The sequence below is a fragment of the Hemitrygon akajei genome, chromosome 1 (genome assembly GCF_048418815.1).
Source record: "Hemitrygon akajei chromosome 1, sHemAka1.3, whole genome shotgun sequence".
Classification (NCBI taxonomy): Eukaryota; Metazoa; Chordata; class Chondrichthyes; order Myliobatiformes; family Dasyatidae; genus Hemitrygon; species Hemitrygon akajei.
The window spans coordinates 215,117,957-215,142,252 of record NC_133124.1 but is presented as its reverse complement, the minus strand read 5'-3'; the positions used below and the strand labels follow the sequence as shown (position 1 = coordinate 215,142,252).

Genomic DNA, 24,296 nt, shown 5'->3' with positions numbered 1-24,296 from the left:
TCGCTTCCCACCGCTGTCTATTAGGAGTCCTGCCGGTTGACCATGTGGGTTTGCTCCTGGTGCTCCGGTTTCCTCCCACATTCCAAAGACGTACGGGTTAGTAAGGATTAGTAAATTGTGGGCACGCTGCATTGGTGCCGGAAGAATGGCCACACTTGCGGGCTGCCCCCAGCATATCCTTGGACTGTGCTGGTTATTGACACAGACGACACATTTCACTGTATATTTCAATATACATATGACAAATAAAGCTAATCTTTAATCGTTAAGTATGTTCCCCTTACTCTTTACCAAGGGGCAACTTTTCCCACACAGAGTATATTGAACGAGCTGTCAGAGGAAGCTATAGAGGCAGGTAGGTACACTTACAATGTTTAAAAGACAGATACATGGGCAAAATAAAGATTGAGAGGGATTGTGAGCCGAATGTGGCAAATGGGATTTGCTTGGTTAGACATCTTGGTCCGTAATGACAAGTTGGGCTGGAGGGCTTGTTTAACTCACTTTCCAATATTTAGACTTCTCCCTTTACTTGTTTCCAAGTGGAAACACGTCATCGCTGGTAATCATCTCTCGCGTTGCCTTCAGAAACCAGAGACATTCCACCTGAGCTGCGAACCATCCTGAACGGAAGCGTGGAGAGCAGCAACATCACGGACCCGACTCTCGCGGCTTTCGTGCGCCGGCAGAGGAGGCAGGAGGAGTACGAGAGGAGGAGGAACTCAACCATGCTGGAGAGACTGGTCAGATTTGCACAGAAAAAGCACTACATCTTCCGACGGAGGTGGGTATTTCAAAGCAGCTCTGGAGCTGGAGTGCAGTCACCCATAAAATCATAGGAGCAGGAAATCCTAAACAACAACAGATTCTGGAAATCCAGAGCAACACACACAAAATGCAGGAGGAACTCGGCACGTCAGGCGTCATCTATGGAGGGGAATAAACAGTCATCGTTTCGAGCCAAGACCCTTCATCAGGTCTGGAAAGAAAGGGTGCAGAGCCCAGAATAATGAGGTGGGGAGAGGAAGGACTACAAGGTGGAAGGTGATGGGGTGTGACCAGGTGAGGGGGAAGATGGGCAAATGGGGGAGGTTGTATGAAGTAAACTGAGAGAGGATAGGTGGAAGGGCTGTAGAAGGAATCGGATAGGAGAGGAGAGTGGACTATGCAAGAAAATTTAGGGGGGGAACCAGAGAGGTGAGGAGAAAGCGCAAGAGGGTAATTGAATAGGGAATGGAAAAAGGAGAAGGGAGGAGGCAAAGAAATTACCTAAAGTTGGAGAAATCAGTGTTCCAGCAACACACACACACACACAATGCTGGAGGAACTTAGCAGGCCGGGCAGCATCAATGGAAAAAAGTACAGTCGATGTGTTGGGCCGAAACCCTCCAGCAGGACTGGAGAGAAAAGGCTGAGGAGTAGATTTCAAAGGTGAGGTGAGGGGAGGGATGAAGCAAAGAGCTAGGAAGTTGATTGCTGAAAGAGACAGAAGGCCATGGAAAAAAGGTGGGGAGAGTAGCACCAGACGGAGACAATGGGTGAGCAAGGAGATAACATGAGAGACAGACAAGGGGATGGGAAATGGTGTGGCCTCTTGTATATCGGTGAGACCCAACATGGATTGGGAGACCACTTCGCCGAGCACCTACACTCCGTCTGCCAGAACAAGCGGGGTCTCCCAGTGGCCGCCCATTTCAATTCCGCTTCCCATTCCCATTCTGTTATGTCCATCCATGGCCTCCTCCGCTGTCGAGATAAGGCCATATCTAGGATGGAGGAACTCTTCTTTGTATTCCGTTTGGGTAGCCTCCAACCTGATGGCATAAACATTAATTTCTCAAATTTCCAGTAATGCCTCCACCCCTCCCCTTCACCACTTCCCACCCCCTTGTCCCTTTCTCATGTTATCCCCTTGCCCACCCATCACCTCCCTCTGGTGCTCCTCCCTCCCCACCCCTTTCTTTCTTCCATGGCCTTCTGTCTCTTTCACCAATTTCCTAACTCTTTGCTTCATCCTTCCCCCTATGAGTTTCACCCATCGCCTGGTGTTTCTCTCTCCTCTCCCCCCACCTTTCAAATCTACTCCTCAGCTTTTTTTCTCCAGTTCTGCCGAAGGGTTTCGGCCCAAAACACCGACCGTACTTCTTTCCATAGATGGAGTGTGGCCTGCTGAGTTCCTCCAGCTTTTTGTGTGTGTTGCTCGGATTTCCAGCATCTGCAGGTTTTCTCTTATCAACGTTCCAGCCATCAGGTTGAAGGCTATCCAACCCGAGTAGACATGTCGGAATGGGAAGGAACAGGAGCCAGTTTAGATGGCACGGTGGTGCACAGCGTCAGAGACCCAGAGATCAGGCTGAATCCCAACCACTGGTCCTGTCTGTGGATTTGCACGTTCTTCTGGGACCACTGGGACGCTGGTTCCTTCCACATGTCAAAGATGCACAGGTGTTTGTTAACTGGCCACTGTAAACTGCCCCTGGATAAGCAGTTGAATCTTGAGGATAGGGGTGGAGTTGATGGGATGGTGATAAAATAAAATGCATTGGGGTACATACACTCAGTGGCCTGTACACCAGCTCATTAATACAAGTATCTAATTGGCCAATAGCATAAAAGCACAGAGACATGGTCGAGGTTCAGTTGTTCAGACCAAACATAAGAATGGGGAAGAAATGTGATCTAAATGACTTAGACTGTGGAAAGATCGTTGGTGCCAAACGGGGCAATTTGAATATCTAAGAAACCACCGATTTCCTGGGGTTTACATGCACTAGTCTCTAGAGTTTACAGAGAATGGTGCAGAAAATAAAAAGCATCCAGTGCGTGGCAGTTCTGTGGGCAAAAACGCTATGTTAGTGAGAGGGGTCAGAGGAGAATGGCCAGACTGGTTGAAGCTGGCAGGAAGGTGACAGTAACTCATTTAACCACGTGTTATAACAGTGGTGTGCAGAAGAGCATCTCTGAATGCACAACACATCGAACCATGAAGTGGTTCGGCTACAGCAGTAGAAGACCATGAACATGGTACAGGAGGTACTTAATAAAGTGGCCACTGAGCGCAGATGATTAGTGGTCAGCAAAGAGTTGGGTGCAATGGCCTGCTTCTGTGCTGTATCTCTATGAATCTGCTCTTGTGGCTTACCTTTCACCTCAGCTTTTGCATCTATATCCTTTCTCTGAAAAATCACTTTAATTTCATTGAAACCCAATGAATATTGAAAGGCCTAGATAGAGTGGAAATGGAGAGGGTTTTCCATTCATGGGAGAGTCAAGGACCAAAATAGTCTCAAAATAGAGGGACGTCCATTCAGATCAGAGATGAGGAATTTTTTTAGCCAGAGGATAGTGAATTTCTGGAATTTGTTGCCCACAGACAGCTGTGGAGGACAAGTCATTGGGTATATTTAAAGCAGTGATTGATAGGTTTTTGATTAGTAAGGGTGTCAGAGGTTATCAGGAGAAGGCAAGAGAATGGGGTTGAGATTGAAAATAAAGCAGAGAAGCATAGCGGTTATCAGGGTTCAATTCCTGTAAGAAATTCATGTTCTCCCTATGACTATGTGAATTTCCTCGGAGTGCTCCAGTTTCCTCCCACATTTCCAAGATGTTTGGCTTAGTAAGTTACGGGTATGCTATGTTAGCACTGGAAGCATGATGACACTTGCAGTCTGCACCCAGCCGATCCTCAGACTGTGTTTGTCGCTGATTCAAACGACGTATTTCACTGCATGTTTCGATGTTCCATTGAACGTGCAACAAATAAAGCTAATCTCTCTCTAAAGCAGCCATGATCCAATGGCTGAACAGACTTGATGGGCCGAATGGCCAGTGTCTTATAATTTTGGCAATAGAGAATTTTTTTAGTTAGTGCTGACCATGTATTAAGAGCTAATTACAAACCACCTTTCTCTTCATCTCAAATAACCCCAGCTTCCTCATGACTGGTTACGCACTGAGGAACCTCATCTTTGGACGACCTTCAGAGGAACAGCTGGCAGAAGAGTTTCATTACGCTGACATGAGACCTTCTGAGGGTGTTAATCCTGAACCTCAGAGCAAGACAGAAGATCGTATAGAACTATGAAGTTGGCATGGCCACCGTACACATTACAACCCCAAAGCTATAGAGCTACCAGTACTACGCACCCCGAACTGGATTTTTAAAAGAATTTTATGGATGGTTTGTGAAAACCAGATTTTGTTTTTCATTTCAGTGCCTTGGGATCTGGTTTGTAAAAAAAAAAGCACAACACAAAATCAATCTTTAAATATTGTAATTAAATTTCACACTAAATGCTGAGGGTCCAATTTAAGATACTTCCAAGAAGGATCTGTGGGACACCATTGCAAGCTGTACTATTTTTTTTTAGTGAAATATTCAATAAACCCTTGGCCATCTCTTTACTTAATTTTATTCAGTTGTAACCTCCAGACCTTCATGAGTGATGGTGTGGTGTATTGGTAGGAGTAGTATGATCATTGATTTGAGTTGGTTGTTCTCCTACTGGGTTGTTCGCTTCATGGAGAATGCCTGGTGTGTGACTATTTAATGAGGAGCTTAACGCACAGGCAGCCACCACATGGTCATTGACAAATCGAATCGAGGGCCAGTGGCAAGATATCCATGACATCTGTGTGATACCCCTTACATCACTAATTGTAACATGAGGCACAACAACACAAAAAAAAGTACACAGTGGGTCCCTGGGTTACAGAATTCCTGACTTATAGAAACTGGACCTTGTGCAAATTCTCCCAGACTTTGCTCTCGGGTAATGGAATCTCTTCAGCAGGAATCCCTGCGGAGATCATTATGGAGAAAACTAGTGCCATCTCCATCTCCCCTTCAGGTAAGGTCAAACATTACAAACACAGGGTCACCTCTTGTTCCTAAGTTGCCCAATAATTTCCTCACTGATTAGCTGATCAGCTCTCACCCACTCACACTGTATCAAAGATCTGTCACCACTCACTTCCCCCTCTCTACTCTTTGAAAATCTGCCCCCAAGGCCTGCTGAGACTAAAGGTTTTAAACTGTAATTTTGGGGAAAATTGTTCTTTCCAGCTCATGGAAAGTTCAGCTCATAGTGGGTTCTCAGCAATGGAACCTTGCGTCATCAGAGAAACACACTTGCTTTTGAACACTAGTCAGAATGAAACACGTTGTTCCAGTAACCAGCGACCCACACACTAGGAGTAATAACCTGCTTCCAGATCCTACACAATATCACACACAAAGTGCTGGAGGAACTCAGCAGGTCAGGCAGCATCTATGGAAATGGATAAACAGTCGACGTTTCAGGCAGAGACCCTTCTTCAGGTCTGGTAAAGGAAGGGGAAAGATGCCAGAGTGACAAGGTGGGGGGAGGGGGAAGGAGGATAGTAAGAAAGTGATAGGCGAAGCCAGGTGGGTTGGAAAGACAAAGGGCTGGAGAAGAAGGAATCTGATATGAGAGGAGAGTGGACCATAGGAGAAAGAGAAGGAGGTGGTGATAGGCAGGTGAGAAGAGGTTAAGAGGCCAGTGTGCGGAACAGAAAAATAAGGGAAGGGGAGGTTTTTTTTTACCAGAAAGATAAATCAACATTCACGCCTTCAGGTTGGAGGTTATCCAGACGTAATACAAGGTTTTGCTTCTCCACCCTGAGGGTGGACACATCTTGGTACAAAGATGACCAACACATCAGAATGGGAATGGAAATCAGAATTAAAATATTTGGCCACCGGGAAGCTCCTCTTCTGGCAGATGGAGTGAAGGTGTTGGATGAAGTGATTCCCCCAGTTTATGATAGGTCTCACCAATGTAGAGGAGGTTGGATCCAGGAGCACCAAATACAACAGATGACCCCAGCAGCAGATTTGCGGGTGAAGTATTGCTTCACCTGGAAGGACTGTTTGTAGGCCAGAATGGAAGTGAGGGAGGAGGTGTACATAATATATCTAGCACATATATTCTTATTAGTGAGACACGAGACTGCAGATACTGGAATATGGAGCAAAAAACAAACTTGGAGGGAATCCTTGGGTCAGGCAGTATCTGTAGAGGGAAATGAACAATTGATATTTCAGCTCGAGACCCTTCATAGAACATTAGAACTGCACAGCAAGTACTTCTTCCGAACTTGTGCTAACCCATTAACCTACTCCAAGATGGATCTAGCCCTTCCCACCTAGCTCTCCATTTCATCCAGTGTGTGCCCCCTGGAACAGCCTGTAAATCTGAGAGTCATCTGTTACGCAGCTGCTGAGGATGAACCAGGACACAGACGTTTGCATCCATCTTCACACCAGCTTAGGAAGGCTCTGACTGGAGGCACCTCTCATTGCCAGCCAAGAGAAGTCTTGGTACTTATTGATCAGATAGTTTGGACTGCTTGCTTGGGGAACAAGCCCATTGTTCCCTCTCCCAAAGTGTTTTGCTTGGAAGAACTATACCACAAAAGGACAGGTAGTGTAGTAACATCCAGCATTGTGTGGTAGAGGGTCCAGGTCTAGCTTCTGCAATATCAGGGACAGGTAGAAGCTCAGCAGGTAAGGACATTTGGTGTCCAGATACTTGGGGTCCACACACCGACTCATACAGCTATACATGAATGTGGTCATCATGATGTGGGCAATGTTGAGTACGTTTGCCCCCATTCTCAGGAGATTTGTGTATCAACATGGAAGCGTCTCGGGTGATTACCGAAGCAGAGGAGTGAGGAAAGGCCATACCTGCGCCAGGTACAGCAGTCCCAAGAACATAAAACACCTGATGACCAAGTTCTTCCTGGTTATTGACAGGACAGCATTTCCAAAAGCCCAATTTTTACTTCAAGATTCGCTACAGCCAGTTCTTGTTACACACCTTAGTTCCTCTGAACCAGATCCCCAGCACATTCAGGTACTCGGGCTTGACAGTTAAGGGGACATTGGATTGGTCAAGCCAGTTATCGAAGAGCATAACCTCACTCTTTCTGCAGCTGACTCAGGCCCTGGATGCCAACCCAAATTGGCATAGCTGCTGATCAAATAGAACATGGATTCCATAAAACCTAGGAGCTAGGCCATTTGGCTCATTGAGTGTGTTCTGCCATTTCATCATGGCTAATCCAATTCCCTCTCAACCTCACTCTCCTGTCTTCTCCCCGTAGCCTTTCATGCCCTGACTAATCAAGAAATATCAGCCTCTGCCTTAAATGTGCCGTGACTTGGCTCCCACACCGCCTGTGGCAATGAATTCCAGATTTGCCACCTTCTTGCTAAAGAAATCTTCATCTGTTCTAAATGGATGTCCCTCTATTTTGAGGCTGTGCCCTCTGCTCTTATTCCACCAAAGGAAACATCCTCTTCACATACGCTCTATCTAGGCCATTCAACATTTGATAGGTTTCAATGAGATCTCCACCCCCCCCCCCACCAAATTCTTCTAAACACCAGCGAGTACAGGCACAGAGCCTTCAATCCCTGTTCACATAATAACCCTATCATTCTCGTGATCCTCCTCTGAACCATTTCCAATATTAGCACATCCTTTCTTGGATAAGGGGTCCAAAACTGTCCACAAATCTCCAAGTGAAGCTTCACCAGTGCAGTGTATAGCCTCAACATTACACCCTTGTTTTATATTCACGTCTTCTTTAAATGTAACATTGCGTTTGCCTTCCTTACCACCAATTCAAACTGCAAATTCACCTTCAGGAAATCCTGCATGAGGTTTCCCAAGTCACTTTCACCTCTGATTTTTGGAATTTCTCCAAGTCTTGGAATCTGTCCAAGTCCTTCTGCAGCCTCTCTGCTTCTTCAATACTACCTGCCCCTCCATCCGTCTTTGTTTCATCCCCAAACTTCGCCATAAAGCCATCAATTTCATAATCCAAATTGTTGACCTGCAAAGTAGAAAGAAGTGGTCCCAACAAAGACCCCTGTGGAACACCACTAGTCACCTGCAGCCAATCCGAAAAGGATCTCTTTATTCACTCTTTGCCTCCTGCCAGTGCTCTATCCAAGCTAGTATCTTTCCTATAATACCCTGGGCTCTTATCTTGTTTTGCAACCTCAAGTTTGGCACCTTGTCAAAAACCTCCTAAAAATCTAAGTACACAACCACTGATTCACCTTTGTCTATCCTGCTTGTTAATTCTTCAATGAATTCCAACAGATCTGTCAGGCAAGGTTTTCCCTTAAGGAAACCATGCTGACTATAGCCTATTTTGTCACGTGCCTCCTAGAACCACATCCTTAACAATCAACTCCAAATTCTTCCAAACCACTGAGGTCAGGCTAATTGGTCCATAATTTCCTTTCTTTTGCTTCCCTCCCTTCTTGAAGAGTAGAGTGACATTTACAATTTTCCAGCCCTCCAGAATCTATTGATTCTTGAAAGATCATTACTAATACCTCCACAATCTCTTCTGCTACCTCTTTCAGAACTCTGGGTGTAGTCCATCAGGTCCAGGTCCTTTCAGTTACCCAAACACCATCTCCTTAGTAATAGCAACTCCACTCACTTCTACCCCTCCACACTCTCCAACCTCCAGCATACAAGTGGCTTCCACAGTGAAGACATGCAAAATATGAACTTTTTCAGTTTGTCCGTCATTTTCTTGTCCCCCGTTACCAACATCATTTTCCAATGGTCCACTATCTACTCTCGCTTCATTTTACTGTTTGCATATTTTTAAAAACTTGTTTATTTCCGATATTATGGTTTTTTTTTTAGTTGCCTTCTGTTGGTTTAAAATTTTTTTCCTAATCCTCTAACTTCCCACTAATTTTTGCTCAATTATACACTCTGTCAATTGTTTTTATGTTGGCTTTGACTTCCCTTGTCAGCCACGGCTACATCATCCTGCCTTTAGAATAGTTCCTCTTTTGTTGGGATGTGTCTATCCTGTGGCTTCCGAATTGCTCCCAGAAACTCCAACCATTGCTGCTCTACCATCATCGCTGCTCGTGTCCCCTTCCAATCATCTATGATTCCTTTTAATCCACCGTAATACTGATACATCTGACTTTAGCTTCTCTCTCTCAAATTGCAGGGTGAATTCTATCATATTGTGTTAACTGTTTCCTAAGGGATCCTTTACCTTAGGCATACTCTAATCATATCTGGTTTACTACAGAATACCCAAACCAGAAATGCCGAGGCCCTACAAGCTGCTCCAAAAAATCTTTGAAGCATTCCACAAATTCTCTTGGGATCCAGCATCAACTTGATTTTCCCAATCTATCTACATATTGAAATCCCCCATGACTAATATAATATTGCCCTTTTGACATTTTTTCTATCTTGCACTATAATTTGTAGACCACACCGCCACTGTTCACGAGGCCTAGGAACAACTCCCGTCAGTGTCATCTTAACTCTTGCAGTTTTTTAACTCTACCCCCGTGGATTCCACATCTTCCAATCCTTTGTCACCTTTTTCAGAAGATTAGATTTCATTATTTATTGATTTGAGATGTTGATCTTGTCTGTGTACAAGGTGGTGTTGACTTGTCTGTCTCCACTGCTGGTAATGTCACCTCGCTCATGGCTTTCATCCTTCCTGCTGGATTAGGCAATGGGTTCTTTGTAGCACACAATTAACAGGGGAGAGTGGAAAGTTCCTCTTAACTCCAGATTTGATGAGGAAACTTTCTTCTGCCCATTTATTTAAACTGCACTACTGATATCTGTGTAGAACAGCTGACTACAGAATCCCTCCCTAATCCCCACTTTTGAGAGCATGTCCAATGCTGCAGGAAACAGTAACATAAATTCTAGGAACAGAAAACAGGGAGAATTGGATATAATTCTTTAGGAGTGATCCATCGTTCAGTTAGGATGGATGGGCAATCGTGAGATAATTCAATAAACCCTGGCAAAACTAGAGATCTGGTTATAGAACATTACAGCACAGTACAGGTCCTTCAACCTAAGATGTTGTGCCAACATTTTAACCTACCCGAAGATCAATCCCACACAATCCTCCATTCCCCATCGAAGTTTCTTAAATGCCCCTTACACATCTGAGACGAGAGCAAGTTATTGCTTCAACCAATGACCTGAATCAAATCTTGAAAAAGTTAGAAGTTGGAATAAAAAAATAATGAGGCAAACCTGCAGTTAAATAGGACTTTGAGGACATTGTCTGGAATTTCTAGTGTTCTTATTTAAGTCTGTGACTTTAGCCCATTTATTAACCAGCTGATAACACAGACCAGATGAACATAAGCATTGGTGTCCCGAGTTTGGAGGATGCATAGAAACATAGAAAACCTACAGTACAGTACAGGTCTTCCAGCCCACAATGCTGTGCTGAACATGTACTTTAGAAATTACCTAGGATTACCCATAGCCCTCTATTTTTTAAGCTCCACCTACCTATCCAGAAATCTCTTAAAAGACCCTATCGTGTTTGCCTCCACCACCGTTGCTAGCAGCCCATTCCACGCACTCACCACTCTCTGGACTCGGACCCCAAGATCCCTCTGATTTTCCACACTGCCAGGAGTCTTACCATTAATACTATATTCTGCCATCATATTTGACCTGCCAAAATGAACCACCTCACACTTATCTGGGTTGAACTCCATCTGCCACTTCTCAGCCCAGTTTTGCATCCTATCAATGTCCCATTGTAACCTCTGACAGCTCTCCACACTATTCACCCCCAACCTTTGTGTCATAAGCAAATTTACTAACACATCCCTCCACTTCCTCATCCATATCATTTATAAAAATCATCAAGGGGTCCCAGAACAGATCCCTGACGCACACCACTGGCCACCAACCTCCATGCAGAATATGACCTGTCTACGACCACACTTCGCCTTCTGTCAATTCTGGATTCACAAAGCAAGGTCCCCTTGGATCCGTCTCCTGACTTTTTAAATAAGCCCTGTATGGGGTACTTTGTCAAATGCCTTGCTGAAATCCATATACACTACACCTACTGCTCTACCTTGATCTATGTGTTTAGTCACATCCTCAAAAAATTCAATCAGGCTGAATATTCCTAATCATATTATGCCTCTCCAAATGTTCATTAATCCTGCCTCTCAGTATCTTCTCCATCAACTTACCAACCACTAAAGTAAGACTCACTGGTCTATAATTTCCTGGGCTATCTCTACTTCCTTTCTTGAATAAGGGAACATCACCTGCAATCCTCTGGAACCTCTCCCATCCCCATTGATGATGCCAAGATCATTGCCAGAGGCTGAGCAATCTCCTCCCTCACCTCCCACAGTAGCCTGGAGTACATTGCATCCAGACCCAGAGTCTTATCCAACTTGCTTTCCAAAAGCTTCAGCATACCCTTTCTTAATGTCTATATGCTCAAGCTTTTTAATCTGCTGTAAGTCATCCCTGCAATTGCCAAGATCTTTTTCCGTAGTGAATATTGAAGCAAAGTATTCATTCAGATTCTCTGCTATCTCCTTCAGTTCATTACACACTTTTCCACTGACACATTTGATTGGTCCTATTTTCTCACGTCTTATCCTCTCGCTCTTCACATATTTGTAGAATGCCTTGGGGTTTTCCTTAACCCTGCTCACCAAGGCCTTCTCATGGCCCCTTCTGGATCTCCTCAGTTCATACTTAAGCTCCATCCTGCTAGCCTTATAATGTTCTAGATCTCTATCAATGCCTAGAGCTTGTGCTCCTGGTTTCATAATAAAAAGTGGAAATTGGTTTATTATTGTCACATGCATCCAGATACTGTGAAAAGCTTGTCTTGCATGCTGTTGATACAGATCAACACTGCGTGTTGAGCTAGAGCAAGGTAAAACAGAATCAGAATGAAGTGTAACTATCACAGATAAAGTGAACTGCAGGTAAACAGTAAGATCATGAGATACAGTGGCATGCAAAAGTTTGGACACCCCTTGTCAAAATTTCTGTTACTGTGAATAGCTAAGTGAGTAAAAGATGACCTGATTTCCAAAAGGCATTAAGCTAAAAATGACACGTTTCTTTAACATTTTAAGCAAGATTACTTTTTTATTTCCATCTTTTAGTTTCAAAATAACAAAAAAGGAAAAGGGCCCAAAGCAAAAATTCTGATGCTGAATTTTGTGGCAAGGACGCAGGAAAGGTTTTCTTCTGATGACTCTTCCGTGAAGGTCATATTTGTGCAGGTGTTGCTGCACAGTAGAACAGTGCACCACCACTCCAGAGTCTGCTAAATCTTTCTGAAGGTCTTCTGCAAACGGGGGTTTTGATTTGCCTTTCTAACAATCCTACGAGCAATTCTCTCAGAAAGTTTTCTTGGTCTTCCAGACCTCAACTTGACCTCCACCGTTCCTGTTAACTGCCATTTCTTAATTACATTACTAATCCTGCTTAAAATGTTGAAAAGAATGTTTCATCTTTATGACTTTTGGAGATCAGTTCTTCTACTCACTTAACTATTCACAGCAACGGAAATTTTGACTGGGGTACCTAAACTTTTGCATGTCACTGTAGATTGTGAGATCGTTGATCTCATCATATTAAGGAACAATTTAAGTCTTATAATAGTGGGGGTGGGGGTAGAAGCTATCCCTGAACCAGGTAGTCCATATCTGTCTTCTGCCCAATGGGAGAAGAGAATGTTGGAGGAAAGTGGGCCTTTAGATTAGGCTGTCCACCTTACTGAGGCAGCAAGAACAGACAAGAGTCTGTGGAAGGGAGGCAGGTTACCTTGATGTGCAAACTCTGCAGTCACGTACAGAAACACTTGCCATACCTAACCATTGATGTATCAATAAAAAAAAATTAGTAAATGTTGAAAAGGACATGACAGATTTCTTTAGTGAAATATTTCCATTCCAGATGTGACTTTTTAAACTATGAAGTAAATACAAGGAAGCACGAAAAGGCCAATGGATGAACACAGGCATGCAAGGTGGGCTGCAGCAAGTTTTTCATGAGCTCAAGTTCATTGAGGGTGGAAGAGTAAAACTGGACAAAAATTTTGTAATTGTCAAGATTAGCAATCTAGAAAATTCAAGTACAAAATGTAGCATCGCTGTAAAGGCATCCACTCATTGCCATTGAGAACTTTGGTGATAACTCTCATGGCTCTGTTGATGATGAAGGACAAGGGAATATTTACAAGACAGCATCAGATATGACCAGGAGGAAAATCTGAAGAGGATGGTGTTCCCATGTATTTTATTGATGGTACACACTTCAGCCACAATGCATTGATTGGGAGAGTGTTTTAGATGAGGGGCATATCTGTTTAGTGTTTTGTCCTTTAGTTTTAAGATTCTGTATCATTGAGAACTGGTGTCAGTCCAGATTAAATGCCAGATATTTCTGAGTTTCACATCGTAAAAAGGCTTTAGGGTGAAGGTGGATATTTGTTGTGAAGACTTGTGAATATGTTATATGGAAACATGAGACTGCAGATAATGGAATCTGGAACATCAATCTGCTTGAAGAACTCAGTAGGTCTAATTCCTGTCTGAGAGGAAAGGAATTGTCAACTTTTTGGGTTGAAACCATTCATCAGGACTGGTGACGAGTTGGGGGCTGATCTATATAAGTTTCTGGTCAACAGACGACACCTTTGAGTTGCAGGGGAAATGATTAGGCTGTCTTAGAGATGTCAATTGTCTGTCTGGCTCTTATGTAGTGTGAATGTTGGCTGAGTAACCATTCACGTCATCTACCTATACATGATGATTTTGTGATAACAGATGGTTTTGAAGCACATTTGGCATTAGTCACTAGATGGAACCTTTATCATCAATTGACAGCACCTGGCAGTTTACCGTATTCTGTACATAGGAATTGCCGTGACAGTGCAGACATGACAAAGCTGATAATTACATAGCTGTAAATGGTCACATTTATTAATGCAGCCTATCTTTTGCACTTGTACTAAACACCATTTAGGACAGGGATATTCTAGAACTCCTTGCTGTCGTTATCTGCCACTAGAAACATAGTAGGCTGTTCAATCCTTGAAACTCACTCCACAAGGTGAGAGTCAAGACAGATGATTGACTGATCCACTAACAGCACAGTATAGAAACAGAAAATCTACATTATAGGTCCTTCAGCCCAGAATGTTGTGCTGACCATGTACCCTACTCTAGAAGTTGGCTAGAATTTCCCTACTCCATAGCCCTCTATTTTTCTACGCTCCATGTACCCAAGTCTTTTAAAAACCCTACTGTAGCCACCTCTACCACCTTTGCTGGCAGTGCATTCCACGCACCCACCACTTGTGTGGAATAAACTTACCACTTGACATCCATCTTGTACCCACTTCCAAGCACCTTAAAACTATGCCCCCTCATTAGCTAGGTCAGCCCTGGGAAAATACCTCTTGTATCCACACGATCAATGCCCCTCATCCTTCGTCATTCTAAGGAGAAAAGGAGTTCACTCAATCTATTCTCGTTAAGAGATGCTCTCCAATCGAGGCAACATCCTCATAAATCTCCTCTGCACTCCCTCTAGTCCCCCTATCTTTCCAATAAGGGGGTGACCAGCTTTCTAGTGGCAGATACAGTTGAAGGATTGTGGAATTTTGAATGAGAATGAGTGATAAAACTTACAGATCATAATTTATGGTTTATTAGTTTCAGCTTAAGATGAACAAAAAAAAAGTCTGCATTCTTTGTTAAAGCACATCCTACATTGCAATCTATTGCCCTGAATGATGTATCTAGTCAAATTCACAACTTTGCTAGACTAGGATTGTTTGTAATATATAAAAAGCTCCCAAGAATGGCAAAATGACATAAAACAGGACTGAGTGAGATATCCAGCTCAACTAAGATACATTCAGTAGAGTATATACTATTGTAACGCCAACATGTGTAGCAGTGGTAGACCTGTTTGCACTGGGTATGATTCCGTCCATTTCCATTAATATTTTGTCAAATATTGACCCTGGTATTTCATGATAATACAATAGCCGACAGTTAGCTTTTATGTATAGAATTGCAAATAAGGCTGCAACACGAGTTTGGGTTTTTAAACCAGTAGTGTTTGGCTGATTCCAATGTACTGAATAAAGAAATAAAAAAATTGAAGATGATGAAAACCCAGAACCAGAAAGATGAAGAGTTACCACAAATCATAAACATTAAGTGTCCAAATGAAGGGTCTTGGTTCAAAATGTCAACTGTTCATTCCTCTCCATAAATGCTGCCTGAACTGCTGAGTTCTTCCTGTATTTTGAGGTACCTTAGCGATATTACAGGTCAGGCAACATCTATTGAAGTACCTCTGCATTTTCTTTTGTACCTGTGGGTAATTTAGGTTAACAGTACCTAATAGCACTTAATACATTTCATCTCACTGAAGGAGCAGATGGGATGGTAGTTGGCTAACTTATGCTTCCTATGGAAAGAATTTGTATGACTGGAGAAGGGCCTCTTGCATTCTTCATGCCACAGAAATAAACTTGGGTATAATCCTAGTTCTGAATAGGATTTAAATATAGGCTTTGCCCCCTTTCAAACATTTGCCTCCTGACATTCACTTTGAAATTTACAGCTTTGAGTGCAGACCCTGATTTGGTGATATTCCATTTAAGCAGAAATGAACCTGCAAGGTGTTTAGAACAAGGGGCTGATGGAGAAATTTCTTCTTCCGGTTTTGACATTTGAAATCAGCAATATGGTGAACATACAAAATGTATACAAATATTGCTCACAATGAATAAACCCACCAAAGGAACTTTACTAGCTTGTACTCCTTACTTGCCCCCTCCATCTTATTGTTTTTGCCCCTTTCTATTCCAGTCCCAAAGGGTCTGGGCTTGAAATGTCAACTGTTTATTCCCCTCCATAGATGCTGCCTGACATGCTGAGTTCACCCAGCATTTTGTGGGCTAAACAATTCTCAGCTTTCCAAGAACAGATTAAGTTCAAATGCTATATAAAAGTAGGTCAGCCAAGGTTCAGTTCAACCTACCAATGTGATGAAGCTTCACTGCTGGACTTGTACATCGAACGGAATGCACTACACACATAGGCTCAGTGAGATTGAGTGGTGGGTACTAGTTAGGCTTCCTGGACATATGGACAGATGCTACTCCCTTGATCCATCTCACCCAAATCTTATCTCTAAAACTTGAGCTTGTAATTTGCTTTACATCACCAAGACTTTTAGGAAGGCAATAGGAGCATGTCCTACATGTTCCAGTGTACACAGACATTGAAAGCTTACACATTACTACCAACGGGAGATCCAGGCAGCCTAACAAGATGCAAACTAAAGATACCATGCTGACTTGGAAATACAGCATTTCAGTAACTCCTTGAAAATGCATACAAAGCTGACAGCAGGATTAGTTTCTAAGAAATAGTCAATGAAGCATTAAGCTGCCAGTTCCTACCTCAGGAACACATGATATACAGCACTGAAATACCTGATTTTGGTTCCCTGCAGGCTTCGTCTTTAGTTGATCAACACCTTCGCCAATCAAGTATTAACCAGCAGTAGCAAAATTCGTGTGCTCAGCTCCGAGTAGGATTTTATAGCCGTTGTAATAAGGAATATGCAGACACAAATAAGCAGTTTATATGGAGAACCTAGCACTTTATTGAGAGCTAGCATTTGGACTTCTGATAACAGACATACGTAATAACTGCTAAGTTACAAAAAGGCACTTGCCGATCACAGCAGTGGCTGAGAGCATGTAAACAGGCCAGCTTCTCTGTACAACACCAGCCAAGAGGCACTCACCAACTGCTGGACACGCCTGCCCCTGTGTTTAACACCAACCAGACCCCTTGTAGGTCAAGCCCAAGGGCTTTCTGTAGGACACCTTAGGCTTACCAGGGATACTGTGACTGAAGGAATTGCAATATATTTCTCTCTTAAAAAATATGACTTTTCTAAGCTGCCTACTGCGACACTGGCTTCTCTGTAACTACGCCAGGTCTCAGAATAAATAGGAACGTAATATTATTCAAGTATGAAGGTTAGATTCCTGGAGCCATCATTTCACTGGCTTCTCTGTATCTACACCAGCTTCAACAACAATGGCTGCTATGTCCACTTGACTGAAACCCAGGAGCACATTGTGCAGTTATGGATATTTCCTTAAAGATTTTAAAAAATACCAAAAGTGTGCAACCTACAGGCCTCGGAGGGAACCCTTGCCAGAAGAGCCTGTTCAAAACAAAGTTTAAAAACGAGGTTTGGCTAGTGCAGAAACAACGATGCATAGCTAGTTGTTAATTCCTTTGAAAACCCTTTTGCTGTTTAAAAATCATTACGTACGTCCTCAAAGAAAAATGGGGGTTGGTAAGAAGTTAAAACTCCAAATTGGTAATCCAATTAGGACTGCATGATAGTCAGGACATTTAAACCACACTATGGGCCAGGACTACACAATAAGCACCATTACTGTAAGTGTCCCAATGTTTGGGACAAGCACTGACCTTTGTGTACAAGCAACACTATAGGTTTCATTTGGGGCATGATTATGCAAAGCAGGTCTTGCAGACATAGGGTTACAGTTGTAATGGGGACACTTAGTGTCTGGTCATCCAAACCCAAAAAAATTGATCCTCTGCTTTATGGTCCCTTTCAACCCTCACCCTGAACAGAAACTACATATTAGCAATTCAGTGGCTAGCATAAGAGGGTCAAGGACAAACTCCGCGTGATAAGAGAATGGGAGTAAAGAAGAAGATAGATTCCGCCACTAGCAAATGGGAGTAATGGGAGGACAGGATATATGGAAAGGGTCTTTCTCCCCGAGTCTGCAGCTTCTCTGTATTATACACCAACAGATCTGGGGAGAAAGACTTTACACTCAGCACTTAAGTTTTTTAGGCACTTCCCAGGGGAAGCTATCCCTACCAAAATGGCCGTAGGCTGCTGTCTTCTGGTAAATTGGCTTCTTCAAGTCCAGATCCCTGGAAAACATTAAATGTTTCAGTAGGTTTTCAGTTTATCCCAATTCTACCTCATATCTACTACCTTATCCAACCATTGTACAGCAAACTTACCTGACAATAACACCCGGACGTAGGTCAAAGTTTTTCTTCACAATACCCAGAAGTTCCTTCTCACTCATTTCAGATGTGCCGTAGGAGAAAATGGAGATGGACAAAGGGTCTGCTACTCCAATAGCATAGGATACCTAAAAACAGATCAGACATCCTATTAAGGCACAATGCCACACAAAACTTGTTAATTCTTAGAAGCCACAAATAAATGGAGCACTGTACTGGAATTGGGGTTAGAGTTAGGTTTCTCTGTGGCCACCACTTGAGAGCTTTCTGGACATCTCTAGACAGCAGACCCCCCCCCCCCCCCCCACCCCCTTGATTTCAGACGTGCCACTGGATCTCTGCTGCCCTAAACCCTGGTTAGAGGCTAAATCAACACCTTCAGGAAAGACTAAGGACTAGGGTCAACCATGGGAGTTAGTGATATAATGGAAAGCCAATGGCCATCAACCGGTTCCCCAAGTGTCACAGGGCAGCAGACAGTTTAATTCCAAATCCCATTCTGACGAGTTGATCCATTGCCCCCTCTTCTGCCAAGACAAACCCAACCTCAGGGTGGAGCAGCAATACCTTATACTACATCTGGGTACCTTCCAACCTGATGGCATGAATATCAAATTCTTCCCATAAACGAATCCTCCCTTCCTCTATTCCCACTCTTACTTTTTCCTCACCTGCCTATTATTTCCCCAGTCCCCTCCTCCTCCCTTTGTCCTATGGTCCAACTCTCCTATCAGATTCTTTCTTCACAGTCCTTTACCCTTTCCCACCCACCTGGCTTCATCTAATACCTTCCAGCTGGCCCCTTCTCCCCCCCCCCCCCCCCACCACTGAAGCGTCTTGGTTTGAAAAGACAACTGTTCACTCTTTCTAACCGATGTTGCCTCACCCACTGAGTTCCTTCAGCATTTTGTGTCCCCCCCAAGTATCATGTTTGAAGGACAATTGTAAGTAGAAATCTCAGAGTCCAATCATTTACTTTATTCTCATTAAATTCTCACTTCCTCTAACCCCCGTTAAAGCACACTCACTTTTTACCCCAGTTCTGAGCACACTGAAGCAAAACCTTACAAATGCTGCTCAACTCTCAAAATATTTTTTATTTCTGTTATCAGGTGGTACAAGTGAACATTGAGTTTATTGCTTTAGTTATCACTGTACTTCTGTTCAACTCCAACTTAGATCAGAGATTAAGCTGCCATCCCCGACATGCAATCACTAAACCATTTGTTTTATTTTAAATGCTCATCACACAGGCCAATTTGGAGCTGCCAATAACTCACCTGCACAAGGACACGTCGGCACAGACCAGCTTTTACCAGAGACTTGGCAACCCATCGAGCAGCATAAGCAGCAGAACGATCCACTTTGGTGTAGTCCTTGCCAGAGAAAGCACCACCCCCGTGTGCACCCCATCCACCATAGGTGTCAACAATGATCTTTCGGCCAGTGAGGCCCGCATCTCCCTGTTTTGAAAGGCGTTTTGTTTTGAAGTTTTAATTAACACCAGAAAAAGCAAACAAATGTTAATATTGTCACTAGATATGGGAGCACATAGCTCTCCTCTTCCCTCGAATGTGAAGTTTAGTTGTAGTATTAGTAAGTACAGAACACTGTGTGAACACCCGTATTTAAAGACATATTAGGCATAATTCAAAATTTAAGTACATGCAGTCCATTTGCTGTGGTTGCAAAGGGAATCACAAACCATCTTTTGGTTCTGACAATTGGAAGTGCCATCCAGTTCTGAGTGCCACATTTCAGGAAACTGAGTATTTTTATGCTGGTAGGATGGGAGATCAAGTGCAGAAGTGACTAAAATGGCGCCGGGGGATGGGGAAAAAAAGATTACATTAGCATGACTGATTTTGATAAATGATCTAAAAATCATAGTGTATAGTTAAGAGTAGACAGTGAACCTACTTTCCAAATGGCAGAGGATCAAGGTCCAATGAGATACTGAACAAATCTAAATTATAAGCTACAAATGGCAGAAGGGAAAAAAAATCTATACCCAACACATGTTGATACTGGAATTCTCTGCCAGAGGTAGTAAAGACATTTTGAATTTTACCTCAAAAAGGACTGGATAATTGAAAAGAAAAATAATTTACTGGAACAACAAAATTGCTGTTACAGAGCAGGCATAGGTCAGACATGCTGAATGGCCCCTCCCATACCGAACAATACTCCTTTACCTAGTATCTGCATACCTAGTGACAATACTGCTACTGATATAAAAATACATGCAGTCATGGTAAATAAAAACAAACAAATAAGCTTCCATTACATTCAAATGATAGTGTTCATATTATATCAGGACGCAGCTTCAACTAACGCACAAGATTTCACTGAACTCAAAAAACAGAGCCAAGCAAATAGTAAGCCTCTTCCAGTCACTTAAAATAATCAGGCTCATGTGGAGTCAGCTCACTGGAACAGGAAGATAACCCCTCTGCTCCTAGTTTCTATCCAGCAACCCTTTTCACATGCACGCAATGATAAAAAGACTGCAGTGTATCTGCAGTACCCTGTGCCCTTTCCAGTGTCTAAACCTAGCTCAAAATACCAGCTGATAAAAAGGAGTAAGTACGTGGATAAAGCACTGAAAGCAAAATAAGTTTTCTCAGCACGTTTGCAGATACTGAAGCAGCAACACTCAGGGCCATGCAGAAAACCAAGCTTCATGAAACACAAGATAATCTAAGATGTCACTTCAGTAGCTCCGTAAGACTTCTATCAAAACAAGAACCGCACTAGCCAACCTGTGGTCCACCAATAACAAAACGTCCACTGGGCTGCAGGTGATATACAGTCTCGTCGTCCAAGTACTTGGAAGGCACCACAGCCTTGACTATTTTGTCCTTCAGAGCATCCCTCATCTCATCCAGTGGAACATCTTCGTCATGCTGCACAGATATAACAATTGTGTGCACACGGATAGGAATAACAGCACCATGGTCCTGCAGGTACTGCACAGTAACCTACAAAGGTAAAACAGGACAAGTTTTAAAAAAATAGTTCTGACATTTGCATGTCTCTGACCACCAGAGACAGGACTGATTCATAAAGACTACCAACTTTTAAGAGCAAATGGACAAACCAGCAGTGAGTGGGGGCGTGATCAACTATTGGAAGGTAGTATTGTACAGGAGGGTAACAAATCATTTGAACTTTTCTTGAGAACAGCAGTGAAATGACAGGAGGGGGCTGAAGTCTTCACAGCAGGGTGTTAAGGCAATGAAAAGTATTTTTTTAAAAAAATAATGAAAAAACATAACTGGGTTGGAGGGCAATGATTCAGCATTTGGGTGAGTCACACAGTACTCATGGCAAATGGAATGTACAAAGAAAAATTTATTATCAAAGTACTTCTACGCCACCATACCACTACCCTGAGATTCATTATCTTGCATTCACAGTAGTTGGTACAATAGAAAAAAAAACTACACACAAAGACTGACAATCAGTTGCATAAGAAAGCAATCTGTGCTAATGGACAAAAAAAAATAAAACAAGTACACTTGTAGAGCTGCTAGCAGTGACCAATGATCTTTTAAAACCCAGCTCATTCACAGAAATGGACAAATATCTGTTACAAATCCAACAAGCTCACCTTACCTGTGTTTTGCAATCTGGTCGGAGCCAGGGCAGAGTGCCATTACGGCGTAACTCAGCCATTTTGGCATTCAGTTTGTGAGCAAGAACAATGGTCAGGGGCATGCACTCTTCAGTCTCATCTGTGGCATAACCAAACATAAGGCCCTGGAGAAAGAAAACTTACAGCTTAGTTCCAGAGCAAATGAAATGGCAAACACATTGTTTCAAAAAGACACTGACAAATTGCTCTTACTTGATCTCCAGCACCAATATCTTCTTCATTCCTATCCAGATGAACTCCTTGTGCAATATCTGGAGATTGTTGTTCCAAAGCAACCAGAACATTGCAGGTCTTGTAGTCAAAGCCTGTAATTATCACAGTCATTATCACTACACAATTTATGCACAGCAATTGAAAACAGTTAAGAATACCCACTCAGTGACGCACCTTTTGAGGAATCATTGTATCCAATATGTTTAATCGTATCTCGTACAACCTTCTGATAGTCAACAGAGGCCCTGGAGGTAATCTCACCACACAGCAGAATCATACCAGTTTTTGCGACAGTCTCTGTAAAACAAAAAGATCAGGTACAATTTCCAATAACTTAATAATTACCTTTCATTGCTTTTCCAGCCTTAAAAAAACACAATTGGACAAGGAACACTTTGAATGGCATGTAGAAACACAAACTTTATAAAACTTGCTTGTTGCACAGAGCACAAACATAATTCATTACTCCCATCACAAAATAATAATTAACTAACAGAAACATTTGTCATCAGAACTTACCGCAAGCAACTTTGGCATCAGGGTCTTGTTTGAGGTGGGCATCCAGCACAGCATCACTAATCTGATCGCAGATTTTATCTGCAAGTACAATTACCTTTAATTAACATAAAGCTACATAACAAAACACCCCATCACTGACTCTTATAATTTCAAATACCAAGCCTCCAACAGATTCAATTTGTCCCCTCCTCACAAGTTTACCAAAATCTGACACACAAGTTGAAGAACTAGGCCATTTAGCCCATTGAGTCTGCTCTGCAATACCATTATAGTTAATTAATTCTATCTTCAACCCCCTTCAACTGCTTTCCCCCGTAAACTTTGTTAACCCTTACTAATCAAGAACCTTTCAAACTTTTTCCAATATACCCAAAAACCTGTCTGGCTTCAACAGCCATCTGTGGTCATGAATTCCAGATTCATCACCCTCCAGCTAAAGAAATTCCTCTGTTCCAATGGGACGGATATTCTTCTATTCCAAGGCTATGCCCGCTGGTCCTCGTCTCACCCTCTGTTGGAAACATCCTCTCCACATCCACTCTCAAGGACTTTCAATATCCAATAGGTTTCAATGATATCCCCTCATTCTTCTAAAATCCTGCAAGTTTACTAGTACAGTTCCATGCATCAGAACACAAGTAGTTTTATTCATCACTGGAGGTCCTATCAAACCTCCACTTAGTGTATGCTTCTATCCAAATGATACGAGAACAGAATTAGGCCATTCAGCCCATCAAATCTGCTCTGCCATTCAGTCATGGTTGATCTTTTTAAACTTCACTTCCCCTGTAACTGTTACACCCAGCTCTTCCCTTACTAATTAAAAACCTGCCAATCTTCTGCCTTAAATACACCCAATGACGGGTTCTCTCTAGCAACCTATCCTTGAGCCAAGGTTCAGATTAGGTCACTTGCAGAGATGCTGAATCATCCCAGTTGAAGTGATCTAGCTCAGGAGTTCCCAAGCTGGGGTCCAGGGACCCTTTGTCTCATGGTATTGGTCCATGGCATATTATTAAATACTGAGTCCAGCAATAATAATTGCTGCATACGAAATTACATCAATTGATACGAGTGCAATTACACCTTAGTAGGGCTAGCAGCAAGCAGAGGAAGCATGACCATCACGACAAACACAGCAGGCTCACACGAGGTGTACTTCCACTTGCGATTCCGTTTACTGATCCACTACCATCAATGTGAGCGACAGGTGACGGCATCAATCAGAACCAGGCAACAGCCACAGGAGACATCTCCTATTGGTCAGGCGCGGCGATTAAGCGTCTGACAGCTGATGCCGTGATCCCATTGGTCAGCCCTCAGCGGAAGCGAGAAACGTCACCGCTTCCCCGGGCAGCGAGGCGATGCGGCAAAACGTGCCGGACGACCGGAGCGACGACGCCAGGTAGAAAGCCGTCCTTCTCGGATGGCGTGGAACGCACAAAGAGAGCCGGTCCACTTGTTCGCCGAGTCTCGGCGCCACCCGCCCCTCCGCGGGGTGCAAACACCCGCCCACTTATCTCGGGATCGGCGGTATTGACCACCCCGCCCGGACTCCCGTCCGTCCGTCCGCCCGCCCACCCGCCGGCCGGCGGGAACCCGAACGCGATTCCGATCCCTCGCCCGCCCGGCCGTTCCCCGAGGCGTCGCAACTGCTCCTTTCCCGCTCTTTTCGAAAATTCCAGAACTGAGGGAACCGGCCCGCGCGCATGGCCGGAGGCGCGCAAGCCCGCCCCCATCCCTCCCTCGGCGGCGGGCTCACCTGGATGACCTTCGCCCACGGACTCGGAAGTGAACAGGAACGTCCTCTCGTCCAGTAGGCTCTGGTGCAAACCATTGATCTGGCCGTTCATGGTGCTGCTCGCTGTCGGGTTCGGGAAACGGCGCGTCGGAGGTTCGTGCAGCGAAAGCTGGAACCCACCTCAGTCAGTGCGGCTGCTGCGTGGTGAATAATGGCAGCGACCG

The 24,296-nt window shown here is 43.5% G+C and overlaps 2 protein-coding genes across 2 annotated transcripts in view; one reads left to right on the top strand and one right to left on the bottom strand.

The window, feature by feature from the left end:
• The window catches only part of ggcx (gamma-glutamyl carboxylase), a 57,687-nt gene extending 53,283 nt beyond the window's left edge, over positions 1-4,404 (top strand). Inside the window, exons 14-15 of the mRNA XM_073060687.1 lie at positions 589-784; positions 3,931-4,404. Coding sequence (XP_072916788.1) covers positions 589-784; positions 3,931-4,084 — 350 coding nt within the window. The 3' untranslated portion in view covers positions 4,085-4,404. The remainder of the gene's footprint in view (positions 1-588; positions 785-3,930) is intronic.
• Positions 4,405-16,493: 12,089 nt separating this feature from the next.
• mat2ab (methionine adenosyltransferase 2Ab) lies at positions 16,494-24,296 on the bottom strand. The gene is made up of 9 exons (XM_073060667.1): positions 24,094-24,296; positions 22,332-22,409; positions 21,987-22,109; positions 21,792-21,904; positions 21,560-21,703; positions 20,704-20,922; positions 19,222-19,404; positions 17,936-18,069; positions 16,494-17,842 (listed from the first exon to the last, which is right to left on the bottom strand). The coding sequence occupies exons 1-9, from the start codon at positions 24,182-24,184 to the stop codon at positions 17,740-17,742; spliced, it is 1,188 nt and encodes a 395-aa protein (XP_072916768.1). The 5' UTR covers positions 24,185-24,296; the 3' UTR covers positions 16,494-17,739.

Coding starts and splice junctions, on each gene's coding strand:
- mat2ab (XM_073060667.1), bottom strand. CDS start 24,184: ATGAACGGCCAGATCAATGGTTTGCACCAGAGCCTACTGGACGAGAGG. Junction 22,110..22,331: donor TGATGCCAAAGTTGCTTGCG/GTAAGTTCTGAT, acceptor TTTGTTTTACAG/AGACTGTCGCAAAAACTGGT. Junction 17,843..17,935: donor CGTCCGGGTGTTATTGTCAG/GTAAGTTTGCTG, acceptor AATGTTTTCCAG/GGATCTGGACTTGAAGAAGC.